General features: G+C 42.4%; 2 protein-coding genes across 3 annotated transcripts; both read left to right on the forward strand.

Annotated features, from left to right (window-relative positions):
* The first annotated feature begins 788 nt into the window (after nt 1-788).
* On the forward strand, nt 789-9,420 carry LOC111662515 (uncharacterized). Its single transcript, XM_023416401.2, has 6 exons — nt 789-864; nt 3,918-4,036; nt 4,950-5,076; nt 6,017-6,041; nt 7,063-7,143; nt 7,891-9,420. Exons 5-6 carry the CDS (start codon nt 7,098-7,100, stop codon nt 8,781-8,783), a joined length of 939 nt encoding a protein of 312 aa, XP_023272169.1. The 5' UTR covers nt 789-864; nt 3,918-4,036; nt 4,950-5,076; nt 6,017-6,041; nt 7,063-7,097; the 3' UTR covers nt 8,784-9,420.
* Nucleotides 9,421-11,771: 2,351 nt separating this feature from the next.
* Nucleotides 11,772-17,695, forward strand: LOC111662425 (uncharacterized). Of its 2 annotated transcripts, none has more exons than XM_023416280.2 (3): nt 11,772-14,471; nt 15,883-15,968; nt 17,368-17,695. In XM_023416280.2, the coding sequence occupies exons 1-3, from the start codon at nt 12,122-12,124 to the stop codon at nt 17,464-17,466; spliced, it is 2,535 nt and encodes an 844-aa protein (XP_023272048.1). In that variant the 5' UTR covers nt 11,772-12,121; the 3' UTR covers nt 17,467-17,695. The 2 variants fall into 2 exon arrangements, with proteins under 2 accessions (XP_023272048.1, XP_023272047.1); XM_023416279.2 differs by having other exon boundaries at nt 11,774-14,471; nt 17,365-17,695.
* The last annotated feature ends 3,156 nt before the right edge of the window (nt 17,696-20,851 follow it).

Consider the following 20,851-nt stretch of genomic DNA (forward strand, 5'->3'; position numbering starts at 1 on the left):
CCTCCCTCCCTCTGTCTGTCTCAGTTCTCTGCTTTCATACAGAAGAAGTCCTTGTCTTCAGGGACCATGACTGCAAAGGGGAGTTACCAGAGAATTATATTAAAAAGCGGGTGTAACCCACCACCATGAGGAGTACAGTGCTCTTGGATCAAGTTCAGTCTGGTGTTAGTAGAAGGAAATAGAGCAGTTGCAGTTGTTTCAGTTCACAATAACCTGCTTCTTTTTTTTTTTGGACTAATTCAAGTTTTATGACATTTTTGCTGATGAGAGGTAACTTACAAGAAGACTGTGTACAGAGTATGTGAGGGGTAAGTAGAGATAATATTCCTAGAGAATTTTAAAAAATTGTCTTTTTAAGTGTGCTTTAGAAAACAGAAAGGACGTGCTGGCTGTGTTAATACTCCCATGATGAATAAAATGTTTGTAGACAGCAGAGACAATCTGTCACTTTCTGCAGCTTTAGCAGGAATGTGAGGAGAGTTGGGAGAAAGTGGAGCACTGACTGGAGTGAGTCATAAAGTAAACACTGTAAAACGGTGAATTTTACCATCCTGCCTTATCCGCTATGGTATGAGATTTGGTGTCACAGTCTCACTAAAGTTTTAAAATTCATTATCACATCACAGGATTTCAGGGTTTTTCCCTCTGATCCTGCTTCACCCGCCTGGTTATTAGCCCCTATTTTTGGTGACACACCTCAACAGCTGCCGCAGGAAAGACTGAGTACTTCCACATCTTCTTCTCTCCTTCCCCCGAAAAGGTTTCACTTTTTCTCGTCACCAGGAGAGGCGCCGACGGCAGGAAGAAGAGGAGAAGCTGAGGAGAGAGACAGAGGAGGAGTGGTTGAAGACGGCCCAGAAAAAGGTCGGCATCTGTCACACCTGGTTCAAACAGGGTGTGATAAACACAGCCAGTGGCCTATCTTAATCTGTCCCTGTGCCACATACAGTAGGTACATGAGTGTTGGCTGCAGAAAGCTATGCAGTGGAAGCAGGGTTGCCAGGTCTGCGGTTTTCCTGTGAAATTCAGCCACTTTAGAAGTGTCGTCATGGGTTGATTTTTTTTATCCGCTGGTTGTGTAGACAAATTTTGCATGAAAATCACATGAATAATAAAAATCCATACTTTAAATGAAATTACTTACACACACATGACGTGCAGCAGCAACAGTGGGTCCCTTGACAAGATTCCAGATGTTCCCTAGAAAAACAGGGAATAATTTAATTTCACAATTACTTCACTGACTAGAAATGATCCCAGTAGGAGAATGTATGCGAATGACTCTTCTGTTTATAGATCTCACGCTCTTCACTGTTAATCTGCAGTGTAACTACATGTTATCAGACAGGATACTTGAGTCTACAATAGTTATAGTAATAGTTAGCTTAGCTTTTTTAGCTTACAGAGACAGGAAATGGGACAGTTAGCATTACTAGCTAGCCATTTATGAAAAAGAAAAGCTTGTTCTCTTTTTGGGAAATAAATATGTTTGATTTCTTGTTGGGTTATGTGACAGGATTGATGCAGCTAAAGCTTGCTGAATAATATCTTGTTCTTTCATCCATACAAAACGACACGCTGCGATTTAAACTGTGGGAAATTTGGTGACATTTTGGGAAGAGCACTTGTTCGCTTTGTTGATAGGAGTTAGATGAGAGGGCCGATACCTCTCTCGTGTCTGTGCAGTAAACATGTAGCTAGCCGTTACCAGAGCCAGGCTAACGTTTCCCCTTGTTCGCAGTGTTCATGCTAAACCGAGCTAAACCAGCTGCTGGACTGTCGCTTACAGACCTGATGGTGCTGTTCATTTTCTCATCTGATACTGATAAGACAGAGAATGTGCATCTCCCAAATGTTAAATTTTAATAGAGAACGACTTTTTCTTTGTAAATGAAGTAAAAAAAAACTGAGGGCTGGGATCTACCCTGCTTGTTTTCATTGTTTACCCCTCCTCTCTCCAGCTGCTTCATGTTAAAAATTGACCACTGCTGTGTCCCACCCTCAAGTCATGTCTCATGACTGTTGCCAAGAGGAGCTGCTCACTGGCTGACGTCTTAGCTAAAGTGTTCTGGGTGGGGTCATTTGGACTTTACTCCCAGTAACACATGAGTTAGAGTTTCAGTTACATGTGCTGAAAGCTCCAGAAGCAGGGATTCCTTATCATGAGGTCAAACATAGACCTACAGCAGAAAACACATTTAATTAAAAGGCCGACAGTTTCCTTTTTCCTTTGTTGAAAATAATAAGTGAGAGACACTGCAATAGAGGAAGTGGTGATGACAGAAAAGGCACATTATTTTGATGTCCATTAGGGATTCCTCGCACTGAGCTTTTTTATGCATCCCATTAACTACTTCACTGTTCCCTGCAGGACGTGCTCTTTTGAAAATAAACAACACACAACAACCGACATTATCTATGCCGCCGGTAGCCCAGCGCTGCATCATGCACACTGTAACAGCCTCCCACACAAACAGTGCGCTACACATTTCTGCTTTCTCCAACCACGCGTTTGCCTCAGGGCATGTGCATCGCTAACGGCAGGGACGCACCAACCCTGCTGCAGCTGAATGAGTTTAGCCTGAAGATACAACAACGCCTCCTTCATCTTTGTGGCCACTGGATGTGAGGCAGAATTTCTCTGTTTCTCCTTCTAAAACCCAAAGGAGATGATTGTATTTTCAGCATCTCCACTCCAAATACTGCCTGTTTGTACTGGCACAGTGTTGCTTTCTGTTAAGCTAAGCTAGTCGGCTGCTGGTGGTAGATTCATTATTACCGTACGGACATTAGCGTGGTATCAGTCTTCTCATCTAATCTGGGTGAAAAAGTGAATACTATTCCATTATAGCAACTGTTACAGAGGAACTACTCTGGCACTTTAAATAAAGTGTTTGAAAAAAAGGCATTGTCAGGTTTCAGGTTGTCACTTCTGCTAACGCCATAGCCTGGCGTGAATGACAGATTGCATCTTCACTCAAGGAGCAGGATGTCTGGGTCTCCAGGCAGTGGCACCGAGCTGTGAAACCTTTTCACTATCACTCTCAGACAACAGCAGTCTGCTGGCCTTACTCATCCGCAGCTAGATCCCAAATGGCAGCACCACAGGCTTTGCTTGATCTGTAGAGGGGCCAAAATGGCATGGGGCCGCTGCCAGGTGGCTGGCTGTGTGTCTTGATCCCATGAATGACCACTTCTGTTCAGCGTTAACACAGGCAGAAGGTTTTGGTGCGGCAGTGTGTTTGTCTGGCAAACTGGAGAAGCCAAGGAACGCACCACCGACCACCCGAGACCCAAGCAGCTGCTTATCTCCTCTATAGTTAAAAATATACATTTGAAAATACACACAAGTATGTGAGCTAAGCAGCCAAACGGGGGTTATGTTACAATGAAATAACAGTCTGATCATTTCTCCTCATCACACATACTGACTCTAAGCAGCTCGACACTGCGACACATACCTCGTCTTTAAATCCGCACCTTTCAGATCGATGCTGACTTTTCTTAGACACGTAGCTTCAGCTTCAGTCGTTCAGCACATTATCAATCAGCCACCAAAAGCATAATTAAGATCAATTTACAAGGTTCTTATTTTAAATTGAGTCATCTGGAAACAGTCAGCCACATGGCCAGTGGCATTTCCAACTCAACACTGAACTCATGCAGCTAACGTTTGCATAATTAGCAAGCAAGCTACAGCTGATGAAATCCAACTGCCGGCGACAGTGGCGCCGAAATCAACGGTCGCGGGTTAGAAATGAGAAAAACCTGCATTTGTCTGAAAAGAAAGACGTGTGGTTTAAACAATTACTAAGAATATTGATGCTAAATCTGCCGCTATTATCACTGTAAACTGTGGGAAGACGGAAAGCTCTGACCCGACATTTCTTGACCTTTTCTCTCATATTCTCCCACAGAGGAAGAACCTGAGGGACCAGTGGCTTAGTGAAACAACCCCACCTCCTGTCCCGCTGACACTTGACGGCTTTGGGACCGGCCCTCCGCTACAGGACGAGGCGGACCAGCGCACTGCAGCGTGAGCCACATTTCACCAGATCTCAGAGTTCAAATAAACCGAGCATGACAAACATTAGAGATGATGGGGGCTGTTCAGGCAACCCTGTGATCTGAACTCGCCTTGAGGCTCCAGGTATGATGCGTGCAGTTAGACATGCAAGTCAAACCAAGAAAACACAGGGATCGGAAGGTACTTATAAAATAAACAATATTTATTTAGCCCCGATTGTGTGCTATAAGTAGAGAAACAAACAATAAAGTTTCTCTAAGCCTTCAAATGAGATGAATAATTGACAACAACAGTCAAAAACGATAAGGTACCGCTCTACCTGGGGCCTACCTGAATACCTCTCATGATGTAGGAGTGGTAAAGGGGAAACATGGGAATAAAGGCCGTAGACTCAGGCATGTGAACAAACTGAATATTGTGTGTGGAAATAAAAATAACGCTTGCACGATATTGCAACATGAAGAATTTGGCTCCTGCAGGGGGACACAGGAACAGTTGTGGTTTTAGGTCTATTTAATTTAACATTCTGCTGGCACACGGATAAAATATGCAACGTTCACATATTCATTTCTAAACATGGAAACATTCGCCATGAAGCAGAGAGTACAGTGTTTTTCTCACAGATACACTTCTACTTTGACCATGACGAGATCAAACAGAAGGCCGCCATGTTATAGTTATGTGGCGGATTATAGCCTAGGACACACGCAGGCGGACACACACACACACACACACACACGGACGGACACACACACACATGCACACACACACCCACCCACCCAGTGTCTCTTTTTTCTTGGTCCACTGCTCTGAATCATTTTTGTTATGAGCTCTAATGTGCATCTTTTTGTGTTGACACATTTTATGTCTCTGCCAATGTGTGTGTGTGTGTGTGTGTCTGTCTCAGGGAACAAACCAAAAGTCAAAAGACGCCTGAGGACGGGGAGGAAGAGGCAGCTGATGCCAGAAAAGAGAAACAAGCTTCCCGAGAAGAAAACAAAGAGTCTGTCAAGTGTCCGGCTGCAGCCAGAACACACAGCCACAATCAGGTGAGTACAGTACGGAAAGAAAAGCACACTCAGATAAAAAGGTAAAGTCTGTGTCTTATACAGCAGAAAAAAAAAAAAATCATCCAACAATACACACGCTTTCTAGCAAAATGAGATTTGAGAATTTAGAGACACAAATAGCCCCGAAGTATTTTGTGATTTCAGATGCTGTGGAAGGTTTAAGATGCGCACCATGCCTCCCTCCCCCCTCCCAAATCAGCCCGAGTCTCCCCCAAGCCTGAACTTAAAGAAAAACAAAATCTGAACCATTACCCATTAATGAATATAAAATAAGGGCCAGAGGAAGCACATGGTGCTCGGTGTGGCCTATCGCCACACCTCAGTGCGTTGGCAGTGGTTAAATAAATGTTAAATAAATGAACATTGCAAACAAACAGGAAATATTTTTACCAGCTTGTACAACTGAGACGTAAATACCTCCAATTACTTATCATGAATAAAACATTCACAACTGTGCTACCACGTAATTTCCCTGCAGCAGTAAATCAAACCAGAACTTTTCCCTGAATTTGGTGAACAATGAAACAAAAGCCCTGCTGTATCGTGGATGTATGAACTTACATTTATCATATATTGCAGCCTACAGTTTTGTTTTTCTTTCAAGCAAATGAATCATAGCTCATGAACTTTCACCTCCATCAAATATTTCACTCAAATATAGCTCAGTCCAACATTGGCAAACCGACAGCAGAACAGAAATGGTTGTTGGGCAAAATACTCTCAGCGCCTGTTGACATGAGCTCGGTTCAACACTTCCCTGATGATGACTGTAAAATATTTATGGCAGGACACGGGTTGGGGAGGGCTCCGGAAAAGGGCGGGAGGCATGTGTTGAAAGTTGCAGACTCAGTTGTGACGCAGTGTTTTAAGTGTCTGACCATGGAGAGCACTTAAAAATGTCTCTTTTTTTCCCCCGCAGGCCGCGGCTGACGAGGACGCACAAGGTAAGAGGTCCGAGTCAGCTGCACTGCAGTTGTCATTAGCTTACCATCAGCTTCTATCTCTTCTTTGTCTCGGTCACGACTGTGCCTTCCTAGAATCTATTCTCTCCTGACAGATGATAATTTACCATAACTAAATCTTAGCATGAAGAATAGTCATTTAAATCAGGGTGACAGAATGGAGCCACAGCTGAGAAACAGCTCCGCTTTGACTGCAGGAAAATGACTTACATTCTGCCTGCATCTGACTCTTTCTGTTGTGCAAGAATGCCACTAGGGCAAAAGTTTATCAAACCCTTTTCTGTCCTATCTCTTTCTGCACTTGGTGGAGATAGGACAGGGAAGAGTGAAAAGGGCGTGACAGTATAACAGAACAGCCAATTCTCACACAAGGCAGAAAGCATCAGACAGATCAGTTGAAACTTCTGTAAACAGAGAGGAGTGCAATCATTTGTTTGCCCCAGATTTCTTTTTAAAAAATGTTTAAGTTAAAATTCATGAAATGGATGTTTTACTCTTTATAGTCAAGCTGAAATTTGAATTAACCCACTTAATGTACAAGAACACGCACTGTTAACTCTTAAAGCCGTGTAAAGACTACCAACATTGATACACAGAGTTTTTCAGCCTAAATCTGTAATGTTTAATTAATCATAAAGCCATTGTACAGTTAAGTTTGCATTCCACTCAGAAAGTTGAAGCTAGTTAGCCTAGCTTGCAAACGTTAGCCCTGATTCCCACCACCTGTTACCTTTCGAGCATGTTATGTATTTCAAGACCTGTTGAGTCATCGGCAGCTCCTGCACAGACGGTGTCTCAAAACTCACAGCAACAGGTAGTCCTCTAAACTCGGGACATTAGCCTGTAATCCAAATCGCAACGTGGCAAGGGGCGTGATTTTAATTGGCCTATATTTTGAACAAAAAACAGAAAGACATATATGTATATATACTTATTTCTTAGGAAAAATATATTGTAATTTCAGTTTGACTTTAACACAAACAGTATATGTTTTCTTTTTCAGTGAATAAAGAGGCTGAGGATCACTTCTCCATACAAATGGCACAAAGGATGTTTCATGAAAGTGGGCAAGATGGCCGATCAGGTGAAGCAAAGGAAAAGACTCTATTGTGACTATAAATTGAGGATGTTCAGTATAGATTATGTGTTATTACAGGGTTGTAGCACTGAGGTCACCCAGGTCATATTTTAGCATTGGGTATCTTTGGTGGTTTGAGTCCCCCGAGGTGCAGTTTACCTACTATAACTGACGCTTCTCTCTGTCTGACTGCACTGCCTTGACTCTGACACTTATGTGACTTGGCAGTGCTGAACTGTCCTCAAAATATTCAGCAGTGAGAAGGATAAATATAAGACTTAATGAACAGGGATTTAGGCAAGAGAATATCCTCAGCTGTTTGCATTGGTCTCTCCGTTCTTCCCTTTGTGAATGATGACCCCTTTATATAATCTCGCTCTGTCCAAGTTCAGCCTTCAGGGTACGACTTAACATTGGGACTGAAAACAATGTTATATTTAGCCCACTTTGGGTTTTTTTTTCTACTTTTTTTTCCTGCTCATTAATTTTTAATGCCTGCTGAGTTTTGCTCATTGCGTCCCTTCATTGGTACTCGAAGCTCCGCTCCTGACCCGGCATTCACCTTTCTACCCCTGATCTTTTAAATACACTCCGGCCTGTGACACATTTAAAAACAGTTTGATTAGACAAAAATGAGGATCTGTCCTGCACTGCAAATGACTTTATTAACTTTCTGTAATTTAGCCTTGTGAGTTGTGTTGCCTTTAGCGTTTTTATCATAATTTGAATTCTGCTCTGTCTCTTGTATTTTAGTCCTGGGAATGTTGGCAGTGCAGGTTGAGAGAGACCCCAAGACAGGAGCCACTGTCGTCAAGTCAGTGGCCCCCATGTCCACACCGGCTGATGCTCCCAAGGTCACCACAGTCTTCGACGACGGCAGGAAGAGTATCCACGCCGTTGGCGGGACAGGATCTCAACCCTCGACCGAAGAGCTGGGGCAGATCTTGAACGCCATCGATGGGGTTGGGATGACAGCGCTGCTGGAAGAAGTCACGGTCGTGCCGAGTAGAGATGCAGAGATGAAGATTGAACATGTAGAAGCCAGAAGAACTCCAGAGGCAAAAGTTGTGTCTTTTCCTACCCATCATGCCATGTCAAAAGAGACCGATACGCAGTTGGACAGCACCGGAAGCTACGACTTGGAGGCTGAGCTGAGCGCAGAAGACTGTGCTGTAATTGTGGGAAACGAGGAGGATAAACAAGAGGACAGATGCATCACAGCAGTCAGAGACATAGCAGGAGAAGTGGAGAACGTGGAGGATCAGAGGTTGGAGGAAGGCCCGGTCACCCTCTTGTTCCTGGGATACGCTGACGCCACTACGTCCCAAGGTCACAGCCAAGAGGACGATGAAGGCATGCTCACTGTGGAACGAGTGATTATCACCGAAGATGGAGAAGAACATGTCTTAGGACCTGAAACATCCGCTTCACCTCCGTCATCATTAGACAAGGTAGCAGAGCAAGAGGCTGGGAAGGAGTCCCCAGCTGAAGTATTTCAGGTTATTCCCCTGGATGGAAATGGAGCTGGAGTAAAAGTCCAGGCTGAAGAAGGTGACAAGGGGCAGCATCGTTCATCTTCACCCAGTACAGCAGTGGGAGAAGGAACTTCCAAGCGCAAGACCTGTCAGTGTTGCTCCGTCATGTAAGGAAATGACTGAAGACGGAGACTCTCTCATCAGGCTTCATCGTAATATTTCTTATGTTTTATACCCTTGTGACTTCTATTACAGAGCATATGCTGCACTGCTGCCTTAATGACTGATATGAGAGATTAAGCCACTACCTGGTATTGTCTCACAATGGTTTTTGGCTCCGAGCGTCCAACACTTCACTTCGCCAAAGAAAAAGACTTTTATTATGTTCTAAGTCTTTGCAGCAGCTGTGGACTGTCAAGCAGCTCCGAGGGACAATTAAAATCCACTTCCTCCCCCTGGTGGACAAAGCTGAGAATTTCAACATGCAGTCCTGCAGATACTTCTTGTCTCAAATGCCTCCTCTTTTCTCTGCCTTGGCCTTATCAGCCCAAAAAGATTCCTTATGTTCAGCTGTTCCCTCCAGGAATGGAAAAAGCCAAAGAGCAGCAGCATGGTTTGTAGTTTGTGGCACTAATAATTTTTTTTAAGACTAATGACAGTCTGTTTGTAACATCCTTTGATAAAAATTTTCCTTTTATTACCCATGACTACTCGACAAAATCTATGTTTCTGAGAATTTGGGTGTTTTAATGTCCTAATGAGGAGTTTGTGATCTACAATGTGACATAAATTTTGCATGTTAACTTTCTGAAGCCTGACTTAGATGTATTTTTTTGGGTACGCGGTTTTAGACTTGATCAGATCCACGTTTACATGTAACAGACTGAGGGAGACTCAGTACAAGACTCTTTACATGCCCCTGTTACTTTGCACAAAATAAATCATTGCCTTTCTCCTCTATACATTAAGTGCCAGTCTGACAGGGGGACGTATTGCTTCTGGGAGTGTAAACTCATTTCTTCTGGGCATTTCCAGGGTAATTAGTAGGATATTTAAAATTTAAAATTTAACACCTCAACGTTTTCCTCTTAGGCATTTCCCCAGCATCACTCTACAAACTTCTTGCTAAGTTCCTTTTATTTCTTCCAAATGGAAACCTTCCACAACTGGATCAAAGACTTACCCTCTGGTGCAGGGAGATCGTCTGCACCCTCCCCAATGAAAGATTACAGGCGGCCTTAAAAGGAAAAAGATGAACTGTTCCTGAAGGTTCGGCCAAGTTTTCTAGATGATTTACCTGCGGTCCTGAAAGTGTACTTCTAAGGGGGAAGCACTTTTCTGAGTGGAAGACCCCTCTCATTACAACAGTTATGGGACATATATATAATACAGTGCACTATTTTACTTAATTTCATATGATTAATTAGTGTAATTTGTGGTTTGACACTCAGGTTTAACATTTACCGTCCTCAGTATTTCATGCATAGTATGTAGATAGTCCACATCTCTCATGCACTGTGTAACGATATGTGACTGGCATTCAGTATTTCACTACATTCAGACTCCTTCTACAGCTCAATAGGGAATACTTATAACACGAAATTCTTACATAAAGACCGCTTGAGACGTGGCATTATCACTTCGCAATGGTGCATTTAACTTGAGGTTACTACACTGTTGCTGTGGGTCATTGGAACTGTGCACTGCCTTTCACACAGAGGGGATTTGGTTTGCTCACCTGACACAGAGGACAGGAAGGCACAGTTGCTAAGTAGATCAGCTGGATCATTCATATTTCCACTGATGTTAGTACTATCACGCACAGAAGATGACCGCAGCGCTACAATCAGGTGGGTCTCCTCCTTCACAATTTCTACATTATTGTTCTACCTTTGCACTTGTTTGCTTTTCTGTCGCACTTTTCTCTCCCGGGCTGAAGGGGCAGGCTGTAATAGTAGATCTTTGTCTGGTGATGGCCAGAGAAAAGCCTCAGTAGAGTTAAAGATCAGGTCACAGTCATCAAAAAACCCCCATCTTTTTCTGATTTATTTGTAATATAAACACAGTGTGTATATTTACAATACTAGTCCAACAGACATTACCACAAATATTGGATAATAGAATCATGAAATTGCATGTACAATACCACTTAAGTAAAGTATTTAAATAGTATTTGAATAGTATTTAAAATGATTTATAAGAACCTTCTTTGTGACAAAACGTTCCTTGAAAGGAGGGTGGAATAAACAGGTTAAGCTCATTAAGGCACATTGATACGTCCTGTTGCTTGAGCTTTATATTCAGCGCGGTGGTGCTGCTGCTGTTGATAATCCTGAACTGCAGCATGGCTGGCGTTAAGCCCCTGAATGCAGGTGTAAATATAGACTCATACATTTAAACCTGCTGCTCAGGGAACCAGATAATGCAGGGACACTGACATTGTGTACCCATGATTTTTATTATCCACCAGTGTAAACGAACAATACATGTCCAGTTACAACAATTCTTATAACAACGAATTGTTGTTACAAGGCTGATCACTGACTTTGCGGATAATAGGCATTAACCAGATGAGTAAAGGCTGTTGTACCAGAGAGAAACATCACTTCTAACAGGCATACTGGTGATGATGATGAGAGTGTCTGTGTCCAGCCAGGCTGGCAGATATTGTACATAGTGTGCGTGCCAAGACAGACAGGAAAGCCGATTACTCTTTCCCTTTGTCAGCAGTGTTGGCAGCGCTAGTTCACAGTGGGGGAGAAAAGTCACCAGAACAACACAGTAGCTGTATGTCCTGCTGGAAAGAAAAACAAAAGAAAACTGGTGGATCTCCAAGTGCCTGTGGCAAGGCTGGATAACCAGATGGGCAAAGTAGAATTCCAGGTGTCCACAAAGATCCAGGATTACTGTGTCTGACTGGTGTCCACTGGAAAGTGATTTTTTTTTTTTCTTTTACAGTTTTGTGGTTAAACGTTGTATTATCCTCAATTAATTTCTATTTAACCACAGAAAACCTGTACACATTGCAATACATAATGGGGCTCATCAGTTAATTTTTCCCTTGGGCCTCCCTTAATAATCTCCCTCAAGACAGTACCAGTCATAGCCACACAAAAAGATATGATGAAATATGAAATAAGATCTATTTTGATTTTAAAGGTTTAACTGCTGGAGAGAGGAAGTCCCCTATTTCACTGAAAACTCAATTGTAAGTGTGCAAGTGGCAAATTGGACCATGCTGTCACAGATCTTGCTAATAATTACACATCTACAAGTGACAATAAGCAAATCACAAAGATTAGAAGTTCAGCTGTGTTCTGCAAAAGCAAGTTTTCCTATGTGTTCATCACCTACACAGATCAGTTTATTCTTACAGTTATTATTAATAGGGATTTTATTATTAACCTCAGTAACACTTTCTCATGTGACTTATATTTAAACCCAAGCAGGGAACAATTAAAAGGGAAGACTGAATAAACATCCCTAAGTGATTTCGAAGGCTTGTCACCATGGAAACAAGACATCCCAGACCCAGCCCGCAAGGTCAGGTCTCCCAAGACGATGGCGGTCTGTGGATGAAGATGGACTCTGGCCCTGAGGCCCAATCGATAACCTCTGGTGAGACGCCCCAAGATGAAAGCAAACTCATTCTCCCGGCCCATGCAGTGAACACGACGTACTACAGTGTGATGGTTGTCGAGGGCGCAGATGATGTCTTCATTCCACCACCTCCATCTTACATTGCTCCTTTGCCACCAGCAGAGGGCAGCACAGGCGCAATGGTCAATAATTCCAGTGTGACCCTTTCAAATGGGGCATCTGACGCCACAGAGGCTAAAGCTAATCCCAGCGGCTTAGACTGGCATCATGGAGAGAAGCAGTTAATGGCAGCACAGAACAAGGTGGATGAAGTGATAGCAAGTACAACACAGACTTCTAAGGAGTCTACGAACATCACATCTCTGTCCAACGACAAGGACCCCACTCCACCAACAGATCAAGTTCAAACATCAATGGAGGACGCTGGTTGTCTAACGGAACCATGCCGTGATCCATCAGGAAGGCATCACCAGGATAACACCTCAAGAGACAGAGAATCCAATGAGGAACCTGGGGACATTTGTAGGGAAACTGACGCAGGGGAAGACAAAACTAAATCGGAGGATATATGCGGTCTTACTGAGACAGACTCAAAACTAGTGACAGAAAATGTCAACTGCGACGGTGTGGGGACAAATGTACCATCTGTTGGTGTGAAAGATGATGATTTAGAGTCCCGTGGGCCACCAGAGCTCCTCAAATGCAACCAAAACAAGATGGACTCAGCAACCAATCAGCCACAGGTATCGGAGACTCCTGCAGAGATGACCAATGATGATCAGGAGCATGTTGACACCAGATCTTTGGACTATAACCTCACAAAGAATGACTGGGTGAGGAGAGAGAGCAGCTCCAGCGAAACGCCGGTGCCACGGCTCTCCAGCTCTGAAGGCTCTGAAGAGCAGGGAGATGGAAACAAGAGAATAGCTACTGATATCCAACAAGGACAGGAACTGCTTCAACGTCTGCAACTGGTGCAGCAACGACAGGAGGTTGACCAAGAAACGAGATGTGAGGAAAATGATGTGTTTGAGGCAGAAGTAGATGATTTGACAGCAAGAGAAATTAAGCCGATGGGCGGAGATGAGAGGGAATACAGTAGACTTCACACTTCTATGGATGAGGGAGCCAAGGCGAACCTGAAGGAAAAGCATGAAGAGAACGAGAGTACAGACGGTGGGAAAGCAAGGATGTCTTTTACCACAATGTCTGAACAGCTAGCGGACCAGAGGATTACCAGAACAGACGCCGATAACTCTGATGACGATCAAAGTGACAGCTGTGTGCCTGCGGATTCGTCTCCAGTCAACTCTCATGAAACCAATGAAATTCGCAGTCTATCTGCCAGACACCAATTCTCAGCTGCTGAAAGCTCAGTGGAGAAGCAGATCCAAGAGGCAGGCCAGGAGAAGCAAAACCTGCAGAGAGCCGGAGGTATCCTCAATCTTGCGGATAATCCGGATGTACTGGAGATTCCCTTTAAGACCAATATCTCGCTTGAACCAATCCCCCCCCAGGTTGGCCAAAGCCAACGCAGCGACTGGCAGTTCTCCGAGAAGAAGATGCAGAAGGAGATAAGTCAGGAGGCTCAGAGAGAACTGGTGCTGGTAAACCAGGGGAAGATCCCAGGAGGATACAGCAAAGGAGAGGTCCGCCAGTTAAAGGAGACAAAGCTGCTATTTGAGGCTTTCCAGCAGGACAACACGGAGGGTCCAACAAGGAACAGGAAACTCCCTACCGCACTGATAAGAGGTCATGTGTATCCCTCTGTGCTGGAGCGCACACGTAGCCTAGAGATGTTTTCCCTCAAAAGTTGCCCCATTGCCAGAACAAATTCCCTCAGGCTGTACGAATCTACAACCTCTGAGGGGGAGCAAAGTGCTGAAAACCTCAGATCAAAGAGCCCACCTGGGGGTACACGAGACAAAACACGCTTATCCCCTTACCCAAAACAAGACAAACAGCAACGCCTGTGCAGAAGCATGGACTCCATAGGCACAGATGTGTCCACATCAGCTGTGGATACTAGGGGCAAAACAAGGGAGGGAATCACAAGACAAGGGTCTCCCATCCTCAAACACAACCCCTTCTTCAAGCTGCGTCCAGCCCTGGCTCTGCAGCCGGAGGTAGAGAAGGACATCCGGGAGGCCAAAGAAAGAGAGGAGGAGCTGCGCAGACAGAGATGCACTCTGTATGGAGAGAATAGGCAAAACAGTCAAGAGGAAGAAAAGTCACGATTGACAAAAACGCTCGCACCAGGTCAGTCTGCGTGGTCTCAGTGATACGTTTAGCACGAGTATCAGTGGTGGGATTTAACTACATACATTTACTCACCTAGCGTACCTGAGGTACATACATTTTACTTGAGTATTTCCATTTTATTCTCCTTCATATTTCTTCTGTACTAGCTTGCAAAGATAAATATTATACTTCAATTGACAGCAATTGTTACCAGTAACTTGACATACTAAATCATATAATCAGCTCATGAAATAGGATGTAATGTTATCATTAAAAAAATCAGTAGTATGATTATATAAGTAGAAGATCTCAGGCTAATTTGGTTAAACAATTTTCCATATTAAGAATATTTTAATGAAAGCTAATTTAATCATGTGGATAAACAGACAGCTTAAAAAAAAAAAAAAAGTGTAAATGTTTATGAAATATTTCCATCGTTGCAAAGACACATCATATAAATACTAGTATGTCCAATAAGAGTCACTTAGATCTTTATTCATTGCACATCCCAGCCTTCTGACACTCAGTCTGAGCACTTTAATGAATGCCTCTCTACATTAGCATCACATACTGTTATCCTAGGAGTCTTATCGACAACTTAGTGTCAACCCTGTCACCGGCGGTTAAGGGCACATCACTCTAGCGGCGGTCTGATCTGAGTCAGCACATGCCAGCGGGCTAAGTGACAACACGAAGGCTGCTATCTGCGCTCCAGCTTGAGCCAGGGGCAGCTCTGGTTGCATTCTGGTGTTGTGTAAATAGGAACGATTTAAGACGGTTGATGCGTCTCGTTGAAAGGAATCTGTACGCCCAGTTTGTCTGCATTTTTTTTCTCCATGTCTGCTGTTGTCGCCTATATACCCAGCAGGACAGCTTGAAGGCCTGAGCGAACACCGCGCCCAGCCAGCGAGTGTGTCATTATGTAGCACCACGTTAGTATTTTCAGCGGCTGGATAACGATGCGTGGGTTGACTCAAGGTGAAGATGATGAATCTTACAAAGTGACAGCTATATAATGTGTCTGGGCTGGGCTAAACTGAAGGAAATGACTCATTGTTAAGGTCAGATAAGCTGTAGAGTGTTATCTTAACCATCCATGGCACAGCTCTTAATAAGAATGTACAACCCAGATACATGGCGCTACCTTCACAGATGACAGTTCAGCACAGTGGATGTGCTAGTAACAAGTTTTTAAACATAGTCTGTAACCCTATAAAATAATGTAGTATGAAATGCAGCCAGCTTTGGAATTAGCGCTCAGGTTACTGCTGTTAGTAAGCTAGTTAGCCAGACATGCTAACAACTGCAGATCACCATAAAGCAGACAAAATAGATGAGATTCAGTCTAGTTGAATATGTGAAATGCTTAATTAATTAAAGTAAAATTGCTTCCTGTAATTTTCACTCGTTTCTTCTTCCTGTCCTTTAGATGTCAGACATCAGTCCAGGGGGAAACTGGAGCGGGTCTGGCCTCCGCCCTCCAAGCAAGACCAGATGAAATCTGAGCAGACACAGGTGATGCGTCAGGTTTATTTACAGTAAATAGCTTATAGCTTGGAGTATCATCAAAAGGTTTCTGTTCTTGTCAGTGTTACGTATTGTTTTGAAATGCCTAAGAAAGCACTGAGGACTTGGCCTACTAATAGTGAGGTTTACCCCATCAAAAATAAAGATTCAGGTCAAACTGAATTTTAAATATGTTAATGTAATTGCTGCTTTCTGAATCTTATCAACCTTAAATGGCTGAACAAACACATTAGACTTTTAGTGTTCAGAGATACTATTTGTTTTTATAAATTCGTGGATTAGTACAAGTGGTTCTGAAATTGATCTTGTGAAAGTATCTTGCATAAGACCTTGAAATCATCCTTACATAACATCCTTACATAATATCTTGTTTTTCACATATAATATATGAAAATGATGTTGAATTAAGTGTGACCATTGCCAGGAAATTCATTCCATAGAAAACAGTGGTTCTCAAAGTTTTTCACATCAAGGACCGTAAACCGACACAAATTAGACCAAAGACCTTCATCTGATCTGATTTTTGCTTTTAGATGATTTATTACAGGAAGTGTTTTAAACCCATGACTCATATATTCACACATTCTGTAATTGTGTTTCTTATGGATGGAATAATAGAGAAAATATTATCAGCTCATGCAACATACACCTTTCCCATTCCCATGAACGTGAAATCTCAGGAACCTCTTCAGGGACTTTCTTCAAATTGGATACAAACGTTCACTTGGAGTTAAGGATTAACTGAATAGAATTTGGTGGTCAAAGGTCAAAGGTCAGCGAGACCTCACAAAACACGTTTTTTGGCCATAACTCAAGAATTAAGTAAGAAGTAATTATGACACAATTTAACATTAATGTCTAGCAGGATAAAATGAAGTGATGACATTTTATATCCAAACGGTGAAAGGTTAACTTCACTGTGACATCATAATGTTCTGCTGAAACACTCCTGGTCATTGTTCAGTGCTGTAACTCAAGAACAGAAGGGAATATTTTTGACCATATTTCCTGCAAGTTGACTGGTTTAGCAGAGGCGTACAACCATGAGGCGGTAATTCCAGGTCTATTATGTGCTTAAACTTTTGTAATGTTTTTGTAGTGGTTTCACATTATTCTGATATACAGTATGTGAGGGCTGAATGCTTCCAGATAATGGTCTATTGGTCATGGGTTACTATCAGCTAAACAGGGGTTTCTTTGTTCTCTTGAATGGTATAAAAAAAAGAAGGGAGTTTCAGTGTTTCACTGAATCTCCGCTGACACTCTGCTTGTGCAAGTGAACATTTCGTATAAACAGTGTTTTGTGTGTTTATCACTATTCACGCAGTTTCCACAGCTCATCTCCATCTCTAAATCCTGCCCTTTCCTCTGTCTTATCCCACAGCAGGAGCCAAAAGTCCACAGAGCAGGGGGTCAGAAGGCTCCTCTGTGGCAACGCTGGGAGTCCGGCATGATCAACGGGCAGCCATCACAGGAAAAGAACTGATATTGACCATCCTGTCAACACTACACATAAAATATCTATGATCTGCGATGCTAGACAGCTGCACAAATCTAAGTGGAGATGAATCAATATAACTAAAAACCCTTATGGTAGTTCCAGCTTAAGTTCGCTCTGGCTAACTCTGCTTTGTATCTGTGTAAAATTCGCTTTTTTTGATATCTTGAACATTAGTTTTATTCAGCAGATAAATAAAGCAAGAGTATCACTTCAATTGTTCCCTCCATCATTTTTCTCCTTTAATCTCTATGGAGTTATGTGAAAAACAACTTCGGTTTCCATATAATATGTGTTTTTGTAAGCTTCCTTAAATTAAGTTCTGTAGCAAAAAGAAGCACATTTTGCTTAACAAGTTGGTTTTCCACAAATAAACTTACAAACTATAAATTTTGTTCCATGTTTTCAAGTTTTAAAGTGGAGAATTGACATTATTCACCATCAGAATTCACAGTGGAAACATTAAAGGGGCACTCCACCCATTTTCAAATGAAATTCAGTTACTAGTCAAAGAGAGAATTAGTCAGCCTGTGAAAACAGACAATACAATTTATAACATAAACTTTGATGGAAACACTATCCAGTTGTATTATGGGAAATGTAGGATCCAGTAAAAATTAAATAAATATTTTGAGTTTTTCTGCTTCAATTTTGACCAGTCTTTTTTAATCCGTCTTTTGTAAATTACCCAACATTACAATATTGGGTAACATCAAATAGTTAGAGTACCTCTTTAAATACCTATGCAGAGTCCTTGTGGGTCTAATCAACCTAAAAGCATCAGCAGGACAAAAGACAGAATCTTACAACACTAGGATATTGTACATCTTTCAAGTGGCAGCAGAAAAGTCTGCTTTGATTACTCAACACCAGATTGTCTAATACCTAAATGAAGGAGGAAGTCCACGGTAAATGAACTCATCCAAAAAAAACCTTCAGGAAAACTTTCCAGAATTGACCTGTGATCACATCCACTCGAGAGAGAGGGTTTGGTTCCTAATCTCCACAGTCACAAGCACACAGCTTAGCCTGTCTAAGTACCATCTGTCAGCTCCAGTGACTCTGCCAAGGGAGGAAGGACTTTCACTCTGCCCTTCCTGGATCGGAAGCCCTTGTGTTAATTGGCTGCCGTTCTCACCAACCCACAAACAGCACCCAGGGCTACGACCTAGGTTTCAGTTATGACATTTTAAGATGGCTTCCCCAAACATCCTGAATACAGATCCCAAATGGCAGACGTCAGTGTTTGCCTTGAGTTTAAAATGGCTCTGATGGGAATTCACATACTGTACATGAAGGTCGTGTCTTGCTTTATCTTAATGACACAAACAGATATATGACTGGAACAGAAGACTGATGCATATGGTGTCAAGGGACCCTGAGCAATCACAGCCAGGCTGCTCCTCCTCTTCTTGTCTGTGCTGTGGATCAGCTCTTACAAACTGATGCCACCTCTCAGTGTGAGCAATCATAGGAGGCACATCTTAATCATCAGCCCCTCCCAATGTACCCTGTTAAAAGAGGCCGGCCTCATCCATCTCGATGACAACACACTGAAAGGTAAACAGCGCAGTCAGCCTTTCCGTTAACCATCGGGCATCTGCAGAATGAGGCACATGTGGCGAGGCAGGATGATTCAAGCTACGAGCGATGAAGGTGGAAACCGGAGAGGACATCTGGGAGTCACTGCTCTTTTCCCCAACATCATTTCATATTTACATACAGGCATGAGAGTGAAGCAATATATGCATCTAACTCTCAGCAATATAGAAAATAACAGCATATCCCAAAACTGTTGAAGTACTCCTTTAAGATGGAAGAAGAAATAATCATGAAAAATGAGTCTGAAGAAAACGTTTCCGTGTTCCATGACTAATGTTATCAAATAGGCTTCGGGTGATTTTTGTCTGTGGCAATGATAAAAATGATATTGCTGTTCATATAGAGGAAATCAATGCTTTGTTAAATTCTTCTTCTTATAAACATACTAATTAAATCTATGGATGTAATTTTGCATCATTTACCAGCAGATGGCACTGTAGCCCTAATAAAAGAGAGAAGGTCTTTCATGACAACACTAAGTCCTTTTAGATGGGATTACAGGCATTAAATTGCTTGTTCAATCAAAGTATAAGAGTACTGCAGGCACTACTACAGTACTGTTCAGGTATTTTTAAGTAGACTTCAAGATATAAAAACAAACTACACACATCTTTAACAAGACAGCAACACCAGATCCTTTGACCTAAAGCTGCAACATTAGATAAGTTTATCCAGACAGACATATATCTTTAGGTTTGTACATATTCATGTTGAGAATTACAATTACAAAATCAAAGAAGTCACTTCATTTGAAGGGTAAACATATGCTGAGAAAGTACATTAGTTATGTAACCTCTGTAATTTATCCAATGATGACTCGACTACATGCATTATCAATTCCGTGTAAGCTAAGATGAAGAAAGAAAGTTGCTCAGGAGCACGTTTGCGTCATTTTCTGCAACAACATGGGGGTGGTAATTTCTTCAGATCCTTGGTTAACACTCTGAGTCATTCATGAGGGCTGTCATGTACAGAGCACATTAAGGATGTGTTCTCCTAAAAAACTAAAAAAAACAAAAAAAAAACTTTGCTGCTGTGAAAACATGAACAACACACCAATGAGATTAATGTCACAGTAATATTATCTCCTTTCAAACACACTTGAATCACCGGGGTAAGAATCCTTTTTGAGGAACAGACTGAGATAGAACAGGAGTATTAAAAAAACTTTCTGAGGATTACGGAGAAGACTTTTCAGGAAGAAACAAATCTGCTGAGGACGGATATTCAAGGCTAAGTAATGTTCCGTAATCTATTGGAAACTCCCACTTAATTTCATTCAGTTCAGCTTTTAGCAGTAATAATATGTTTCCAGGAGGAGAACGGCTATAAAAAGGTTGACAATCGAGGAAGAAAACGTTAAGATGTGGGTAAAACAGGGACGGAGACAAGGGGTTAAATGAAGACAGTACACTCCACTCCAGCACTATTATTGCATCCCACCCTGCCCTGAGTGCACAAATACCAAGAGCTTTGTGAGTGGGTGCTGATGAGAGGGTAGAGCAGTGACAGCTCTGACATCATCACTCCTTAAGCACTGTGAGATGGGGCTTGACTCGGTTCTGCACCAGAGGCAGCAACTTAACACTATGGACAGATGATGGATGAATCATTCTTTCCACCCACACGGCTTCCCATCGTCAGGATTCATCATCAAGGAACTCTCACTTGGCTCCAAATTAAACCCTTCTACATAATCCTTACACTGCTAAAGCCGCAGTCATGTAGCTCCGATACTACAGGAAAAAAAAAAAAAAAAAAAGGAAAGGTA

This window comes from Seriola lalandi, unplaced genomic scaffold (assembly GCF_002814215.2).
Source record: "Seriola lalandi dorsalis isolate HSWRI2012SDOR001 ecotype SW California unplaced genomic scaffold, Sedor1 jcf7180002054563, whole genome shotgun sequence".
Taxonomy (NCBI): domain Eukaryota; kingdom Metazoa; phylum Chordata; class Actinopteri; order Carangiformes; family Carangidae; genus Seriola; species Seriola lalandi.